Source organism: Equus przewalskii, chromosome 1, assembly GCF_037783145.1.
Source record: "Equus przewalskii isolate Varuska chromosome 1, EquPr2, whole genome shotgun sequence".
Taxonomy (NCBI): domain Eukaryota; kingdom Metazoa; phylum Chordata; class Mammalia; order Perissodactyla; family Equidae; genus Equus; species Equus przewalskii.
In genome coordinates this window covers 75,504,011-75,513,135 of record NC_091831.1, presented here as the reverse complement: position 1 = coordinate 75,513,135, position 9,125 = coordinate 75,504,011, and the positions used below count along the sequence as shown (strand labels likewise).

Here is a 9,125-nt window from a genome sequence, read left to right as displayed (position 1 = left end):
TTTCAAACCCTATTAAATTTCACTCGCCTGTAACCTTTGTATAATTTATGATTGATGATAGGTTTAATTAGAGTATAACCATCTTAAATATACTCTTAGTAACCGATTCCAATCTGTGCTCACGTAAGTAAGTGGTATAAAAATCCCTTTTAATAAACCTCAGGGTTTTTTAAGGACCAAGTCAGCATTTCCAAGAGAACCCCAAGCTCTTTTTCTAGAGAGGCTGGGAGTATCCAGCGTCTTCTTTTCACCGCTTTGCGTAGCACTTACCCTGGAGGTCAAGTAGTAACCAATGCCAAAGAAAATCAAAATAGACATGATTAGCGTGTGCCATCATGCAGCGGCATACTCTGCCTAAAGATCAGGAAATTGTTTAAATATCAGATCGCCGGCAGGCATCTCAGCCCAGACCTGTGTACGGAGAGTTGTGTCCCGGCTGAGGGCGTGTTTAGGGAGTCAGGAAAGCGACCCGCGACCGCAGCCGGGTTCTGAGGCTAATAATTCCTTCGCAGCCCGTCTCGGGCTGCGATCGCGTGAGCTCCGCGCTGGGACCTGCCCAGGGGGACCCGCGCGCGCGGCAGGAAAGACGCCCGCGCTGGGCGCTGGGGAGGCCCCGGGCACCCAGGGGCCCCAGCCCCGGCCCACGGCACCCCAGCTCCCGCCCTGTGCCTCTGGAGGGAGGGACGGAGGGACGCGCGGAGAAGGGGTTTTGCTAATTGCCAGAGCAGGAAGTGAGCGCGAGGAAGAAGCTGCGGAGAGCCGGGGAGGAAGAGGAGGTGGAGGAGGACGTGGAGGAGGAGGAGGAGGAGGAGGAGGGGCGCGCAAAGCCGGCGTGGTGTGCTGCGGCCGCGTCGGCACAGCGCGACTTTCCGTCCCAGCCGCCCCGCTCTCCTACCCTGTCCTGGCTCGGGCGCTCGTCGGCACCAGCCCGCCACGATGGCTTCTCCGGACGACCCTCTGCGCGCAGGTAAAGTGACACCGCGCCGCGCCCTCACCTGGAGCGGGGACCGCAGGCCGGGAGCACGCGAGGCGCCCTCGGCCGCGGCGGGGCTGTCGGGGCCAAGCCTCCCGCGATCCCCGAGGGGCGTCCCGGACGACCCTGGACCCCTGCGCCCGACCCGGGTCCGCGCGGGGCCCAGCAGGGGACAGCAGCAGCGCCCGGGCCCCGAGGGGGCGGCGCGAGTTCTTCCTGCGAGGGGCTGCCCATCACTGGGGGCGCGCTGGCCCCCTGCGACCCCCACGGCTCCCTGGCCTTCGTCCCCCGACGCGTGCTTAAGACGCTCCTTCCCTCTTCCAACTCTGTGGCCCCAGCCGCTTTGTTCTGGACCTCGGATGCCAGGTTAAAACAAGTCCCTCTGGCAGTAAAGAGTGCAAGGGGTGGATTTCATTTTTTCCTTCCAGGCTCTCCCTTTCTCCCTACTCACGTGCCTTCTCTTCTCTCCTCTTCTCTCCTTATTTCACTTCTATCAAATGGTTTTCTTCTAAATATTGGTCTTGTGAGCTATTTAAAAAACTGGTATCCGCAAAACCAAGAGGCCGCTCCCACCTGTGGGATCCCACCTGTACAGGCCTTTGATTACAATGGCCTCTAGTTCTATGCTTATTTTAAAATACTGTGTTTGTGCCTGAGGCCAGAATCTAGATTTTTCTTTAATCTCTCACTTGAATTTACAATCCACCTCAGACTTCACCTTCCAGGAGTTCTCTGTCCTTGCTCTCCCATTGCCTAGGCTGGATCCTCGCTGAATGTTTGTTGATCGCACAAGTGAATGAATGATATATCCCCCACAGCACACTGGAGCTTTTCCTAGTCTTGTTGAGGCTGGAAAGGCTGGGGAGAGAACCACATATACAGATACAGAGCCGCATTGAACTGCTTAAATAAACGTGTTTCCTATTTTATTTCTTGGGCTTGGGCAGGGGCCGTTTGAATGGTCCATCCTTAATTTGTGGCTTTTGCAGTTAGAAGAAGGAGACAAAGTGTTTGGAGAAGTGTGTGGGTCAGAAGACAACTAAATTGGCATTGTGACATGCTGGGTTTGGGAGAGTTTCCTGGAGATTTTATTTAAAGATATAAATTCTTCCTAAAGTGGGGAATGGTAAACATTTTATGGATTGGAGATGGAAAATAACTTGTCTGGATATCCTTCCCTCCCTCCATACCCATTGTTTGGAAAAACAGCAGGGGCAGTGAAGGAGAAAGACTCCCCCGCCCCCTCCCCTCTCTCACCTCCACCTCCTCTTCGAGAACCTAACTGACAAGGTGCCAAGAGGTGTTAGGACAGATTCTAGTAAAAGTGGTCTCAGATCTCATTAAGTGATGATGGTGAGGGGGATTCCAAAAGATCCTGATAGAGATCCATCGAATGGGGATAAATGTAAACTCTGCTTGGGCCCCCCGAAATCAATGGCATCAGAGAAGGTGGGGCCTGGGAAACACAGCTTAATAGCAACACAGTGTATAAAAAGCCTCAGTGAGTCAATAGTGTGATGAGGCCACCGGGGCAGCAAAGATAATCTTAGATAACGGTCATAACGCTACAGATCTAGAATTGCGGTGATGGTGCTCTTAGTCTGCTTGGCCCAGCCAAAGCGGATGCTTACAACCTGGAACAAATGGGCAACCTGGAACAAAGAGACTTGGAAATCCCAGCACCTGTGGCATGATGTGAGAATTGAGGATGTGATGGCAGGAGGGTGTCATTTGGAAGGAATCTGTCTCCTTGACTTTGCGAGATGGAAACCATACCTCTAGGTGAACTCTTTTTGGCTTCCTACAAAGAAAAGAGAAGCCTCCTAAGGTAGAGATCTCCTTGTCACATCTCCTGGAGATGTTGAAGGACATATCCAGGCATCTGAAAGGTGTCCCACTCTGGAGCTCTATCAATAAGATGAGAGTTCCTCCATTTAAAAAACACTTGAAAATGACTTTCCCTTTCTAGAATTCCATTTAGTTTCTGTAACCTCCGGGACACTCTCCCTCCCCCTTCTATTTCTGTAATGAAGCCACAGATGGTGCCAACATGTGGAACTTGTTAGATAGAGTGTTCACTTCTCCACCCCAGACCAAGTTACCATACTCTCTAGCCCGATTTCCTACCCTCACCTCCCAGCTGGTGTTTTCACACCACTCTTGCCTTCTACCAACCCATTCACCAAAAGGTGGCCACAGTGAGCTTTTAAAAACAAACCAGATCCTGTCATTCCTCTACTTAGAAACCTGCACTAACTCCGACAAATCCTCAGTCCTTAAGTGGTGTCCCCATTCTGCACATCCATCTCTACGTATCCCTTCAACGGACTGGTGCCTGTTCAGTCCCCACCTCTCTGCGCTGCAGCGACACTGCCTCCTTGTGTTTCCTCGAGAGCCCTTGTACCACCTGCCTCCTGGCCTTTGCACAGGTTGTTCCCACTGCCTGCAAGGCTCCCTTCGCCTCCCTCCACTCCAGTTACCTCCTTTACCTCCTCCTTATCCTTCAGATTTCAGCTCAAAAGCGATGCAGATCAAGCCCCACATTATACACTCTTGGCGCACCCTGTACCTCTCCTTTCTATCCATCGTCACCGTTTGTAGCTGTGAGTATTTCACCAGTCTCTCTCCCCCATTAGACTACGCTCTTGGACCGAGTGCATGTCTGTTTAGCTTGGCAGCTTATCTTGAACACCTGGCGCAGTACCCAGCACATAGTAAGCCCTGGCTAAGTACTGTCACCTCAGGGAAGGCATGAAAGATATAAATTTTAAGCACATATGCTTCAAACTGTAGACAGAAAAAGCTCTTCCCATATTGGCATCTTAGGAACTTATTCAAGTTAGATATGTTAACTGAGTTTACCTTGTAACATTTTTTTTAAAAAAAGATGTTTGTATATCCACATGCATATAACAAAGGTGTATATATATTATTACACTATGTTATGAGCTTAATTTTAAATAACAACTTTTTACGCTAAGAAAATTTACAAGACTGTTGAGGTCTCATGGAAGGAAAATAGTCGTGCTGGTTACAGAGTAGCTGTCTCAGGCTGTCTCTACCACTGATAAACAATGTAACACAGAATAAGTCGGAACTGTCTGTCAAATGTGAATAAAATCTGGTTCGTGTTCATACAGATATTCAAAGCAGAAACAAAGAAAGAGGCTTTGAAAGTCTGGGTTGGGGAGGTGGTACAATTCGTTGCTTCATTGCAATGAGCGAAGTGCCCACGGCCACAGAACGCGTCAACGTATGTTCTCTCTTTGTTCCCAAGGACTGGTTGGCACGCACAGCGAGCCTTCTCCCTGGGGGCCCTGGCCCAAGAGACCAGCTCAGGACAGCCCCTTAGGTGGCATGTTACTTGTCACCCAGCCTCTGAGCCCTCCTGAGTGCTTAGATGGGTCCGAGGCAGCAACCTGCCCTCCTCGCTGCTCCTGGGAGCAGAAGCCAGGACTCAAGGAGAACCACTTCAAGGAGCACCCTTATTTGAAAGGCTGGACCAGCCAATTCTTTCTCCAAATCCACCAGAGAGTAATGGCAGTCTGGTTTTCCTTTCTCCCCTCCTTCTTCCCTCTTTTCTTCCCCTCCCTGTGGGGTTTTCCAATGCCCACTTCATTTCTTTTCCTTTCTTCTAATGCCTCTGTTTTCCAAGTTTTCTTCTTTCGTCCCTTTGTTTCGTCTCTTCCTCCTCCTCCCCTGCCCTCACCCTTCTTTGGTCTGATCCCCTCTGTAGGGCCAGGCCCTGACTGACACACTTAATTAAATTCACACTCAGCCACCCTCCGGAGAAGTCACTCTAGGAGGGCTCCTTCTTGATCCCTGGTCCTTTCTCAGCTGATTCAGCTCCTGCTCTGAGGTCAGAGGGTGACAGAGTGGCGTTGCTGCAAAGGACAGAGAAGAAGATAAATTAGACAGTATGTCAGCACTGCCACACAGCATTTCTGCTGTTCTGAAAGCTTTTGTAATCTCGAATATGGTTAGGACTCTAGGGTTTCTTTATAATAACTAATAATGTATAATAACAGCTGTAGGTCGAAAGAAAAGCTGTGGTACAATAAATAATAATAATAAAAAATCAAAATAAATTCACTCTGAAATCACAAGTTCAAAGAATTGCCTTTAATTCTTCACTAGAAAGCACAAAAAGCCCACTCTTGGCTCACGAAGCTCGAGGAAGCCAGGAAGCTCTGACAAGCTTTCCTCTTTGTTTTCTCTGAAAGGTCATCTTTAGAGGAAATCTTTGAACTTCCTTTGAGAAACTATCTCTAGGAACTGTTGGCCCTTATCTAATGTGACTAATAAAGGGAGGTGTCAGAACGTGACAGTGCAGCTCTTGGGCAACTCAGCAGTGTCTGTGTTGGCTACTACGCGAATATTCTTTCTGGAGAGGCTGCTGGCTGCAGTGCACGGTTCCCAGGCGCTCCTGGAGAGGTTCGGAGTCAGTAGATGAGGAGATTTGGCTCTTCTAGTGGTTGATGAGTGGATGAGATTTTGGATTTAGAGTTGATGCTGGAATGGTTAAGGCTCTGGGGATTTTGGATGAATGTATTTTGCATTTGGGATGGATGTGAATTTGGGGGGTCAAAGAGTGGGCTGTTAGGGGTTGAACTGTGCCCCCTCCAAAATTTGTGTTGGCATCCTGACTCCCAGTACCTCAGAACATGACCTTATTTGGAAATAGAGTCTTTCCAGGTGTATTCTAGCTGAAGTGAGGTCATTGGAGTGGGCTCTCGTCCAGTATGGCTAGTGCTCCTATAAAAAGGGGAAATTTGGAAACGGAGACTCCCCCAGGAGACCCTGTCAGGTGGGCAGTGTGTGAACCACTTCTAGAACCCTGGAGGTAGTGGAAAACAGGTCGATTTTGAAGCCAGAAAGTCCCAGATGCAAATTCTGGCTCTTCCATTACCCCGTGACCTTGGGCACTCAGTATATAAAAAGGAGGACACTGCATTTCTTAGGGTTACTGTAAGGATGAACTGAGACTGTGTGTAAACCATGCAGCACGGGGCGGGGGGGCGCACTAGGTAAGTGGGAGTTCTAATTGTCATTGGAGATGAAAGTGCTGTGGACCCGGGTGTCCTTTGTCATAGTGACCTTCAGCCTGAAGATGCCCTTTGACTTGTGGGGCCACTACTTCTCACCGCTTGTGGACTTTTAAAGCTGGAAAGGCATGGGGAGGCTCTCTGTTTACTCCCGAATATTACAGGTCAGGGACTTGAGGCCCAGAGAAAGAAGTGACTGTGCAGCCCGCCTAGCTTGCTGTCACCTGAGGCCTCTGAGAGCCAGGCCAGGTGCCTTCTCCAAGGGCAGTGCTGCATCAGTTCACTGTGGGTTTCTCTCGTGCTTTTTGAGGAACTCTCCAGAAGATGCTCACCTGAATTAAACATCATTCTCACTGCCACCAATGAGATCCCCTTGGGCAGTTGCCAGCTAATTTGGGGTGCTCTGTGCATCGTTTAGAGTGACCGATCCAGGAGAGTGGAGACAGCTTAGGGAGAAAAGCATCTCCCGAGACATTAGAACCACAGCCACGAGCAGGAGGAAGGTCCCCACCCAGCACTGGCACAGCTGCTGGTTTTGCCACCTCAGAGCCCGCATGATCCCCCTTTCTGCTTCAGCTCCCATGTCCCATCTGAGATCAGAGCCTCGCCTGGGGGCTCAGCCTGCTGTTACCTGGGACCTGTACAAGTAAACATTTTAAAGCTTCTAAATGAAGGATTTGACTTCGTATTGTAAACATGCAGCTCCGAGAGCTCTCAGAAATACTTCAGGACAACTTCCTGCTTCTAGACCCGTCTCAACCAGGATGGGCTTCCTCCAGATAATCTCTTTGGTACACAACAGTCCGGGCCTGTGAGAACAGAGACAGCCCTGCGTGAACGACAACAACTGCCAGGGAGGTGGGGGGGTCGACAGAGCACATGGGCCCCGCGCGGGCCTGGGTCCCAGAGCGCGTTGGGATAGCACTTGAGGAAGAACCACGTCTGCAGCCTGATGGATGTCAGAGGCTGATGCGGTCACAGCCACTCGAATGAGAATGAAAAAGACCTGAAGGTGCCGCCAATCCCTGTTCTAAACATGTGGCCTTTCCCGAGTGCCCTCTCACTGTGCCGTCAAGCTTCAGACAACAAAAAACCTAAATTCCATGTGCCCTTCCCACCTTAAGTTCCATTTATTCTCGGAGATTTCAGACCAACGTGAGAGACTTTGCACCTCCAGACCCTGTGGTCCCCTGTCTGCATCTTCCTGTTCGCCTCATAACCCTGTGAGACGTGCTCAGTTCTGTCACAGAGCTCCGTCAGAGTCTGACGGGGAGTGCGAGTTCATCCAGCCTGGTGGTTCCCAACCTGGCCTGACCAGAGGAATGATGCTCAGCTGAGGGTGGGAACCAGATACCTGGGCCCCCTCGTGCTGCAGAGGAAGAGCCTGAGGCTGCACACGCTTACGGGAGTCCTCCAAGGTCCCAGTGCTGGCTTGTCCAAGGCCAGACCTCCGGTCTCAGAGGCGGGCCAGTGAGGACTCAGGCGTCCTCCAGCCGAGCCCCGTGTTTCTTCCTTTTTCCTGCACTATTGGCATCCTCGCTGCCGCTTTTGGTGGAATCCTTGCTTTCCCAGCCATCTCCTCCATTTTTCTCTGCTTTGTCTTTTTCTTTTTTCTTGCTGTCATACGAATTCTTCTGTAAGAAACAGATCTAACTTGTCCTAAACATAGTGGGCAGCATCTGCACAGGATACTCTCTGAGTTATTTAGAAACCCCCCACTCCTCCCGTACCCCAGCACTCCAAGTCCTTCAGAGCCCATTGACCTGAAATCCCATTGTTGTCGATACCTGTAAAATACCACACCCCTAGGGGAGGTAATGTTTTAAAGTATATCATCCAGGTACACTTCAGTGAAGATGAGATCGTTGGGACGAGGCTGTGATAGGAGGAGGAAAGAAGCGACTTGAGGCTACTTAGTGGTGACTCTGACCATCTCTCCCAGCCAGGAAGCAGAATGGGAGAAGTATGGAAAGGAAAAACTAGAAAGCCGAATGCAGGTGCATCTGGCTGGACCTATTTGAAGTACACTAGTGTGTCATATTCTTTCTTGTCTCTAGGCCTTTGTCTATGTTGTTCCCTCTGCTGAGAATGCTTTTCCCTCCCTGACCCCCTCTCCTGGCTAGCTTCAACTCAGCCTTCCAGACTCAGATATCAGTTCCTCTGCAGGCTCTTCTTGACCTCTTCCACCCCACCTCCCTACACACCAGACGGGGCATGAGCTCTTCCCGTGTATTTCCATATCATTCTGCACTTCTACTGTCTTAACACTAAGTGCTCTATATTATAATTACCTGTTACTTGGGCAGCAGGAGTTCTGCAAACTCAGCATGGAGTTAGCAAAACATTTGTTACTTTCTTTCTTTCTTTCTTTCTTTTTTGAGCAAGATTAGCCCTGAGCTAGCTACTACCAATCTTCCTCCCCTTGCTGAGGAACACGGGCCCCGAGCCAACGTCCATGCCCATCCTCCTCCACTCCATACGTGGGATGCCTAGCACAGCATGGCTTTTGCCAAGCGGTGCCATGTCTGCACCTGGGATCCGAACCGGCGAACCCTGGGCTGCCGAGAAGCAGAATGTATGAACTCAACTGCTGTGCCTCCGGGCCGGCCCCTGTTCTTATTTTCTTTACTTGATTTAAATCCAAATCTGAGTTTATATTCCACTGGGCTGGCAGGAAATTCCACTTCAGTCAAAATTGGAGCCCTGGCCCCCTCCTTCGGGTCACGTAGGAATCAGAGAGGATGATGTGGTGCTTGGAAAACAGGGCTGGGCCTTGACTTTTTAGTGCCTTGGAATAGGCATTGATGTCCTCATTGTCCACCCTTGAGAAAACCCTTGAGATCCAGCAGCCCTCCGTTTCTGTGCCAGACACGAATGATGGCTGTCTTTCTGGGGCTGGGAACCCTGGGACCCAGGGGTTAGCGCCCTCTGTGCGTTCCCCAATGTGATCTTGCACCTCTGGGCTCTGCCAGGGACCAGGGCACAGTCCCCACTCATGAAGCTGCAGACATCTATCCCCTGCTCCCTTGGAGGTCACCTCCTTTAATCTCTCCAGTGACTGTGGGCTGTCGTAAAACAAACAAAGAGGTGTTCCCTTCACAGTTTCT

The 9,125-nt window shown here is 50.5% G+C and overlaps 1 protein-coding gene across 1 annotated transcript in view; it reads left to right on the top strand.

Moving 5' to 3' along the window:
* Positions 1–307: 307 nt before the first annotated feature.
* EDARADD (EDAR associated via death domain) overlaps positions 308–9,125 on the top strand; it is a 57,274-nt gene continuing 48,456 nt past the window's right edge. The window contains exon 1 of the mRNA XM_008528897.2: positions 308–967. Within this exon, the coding sequence (XP_008527119.1) occupies positions 937–967 (31 nt within the window). The 5' untranslated portion in view covers positions 308–936. The remainder of the gene's footprint in view (positions 968–9,125) is intronic.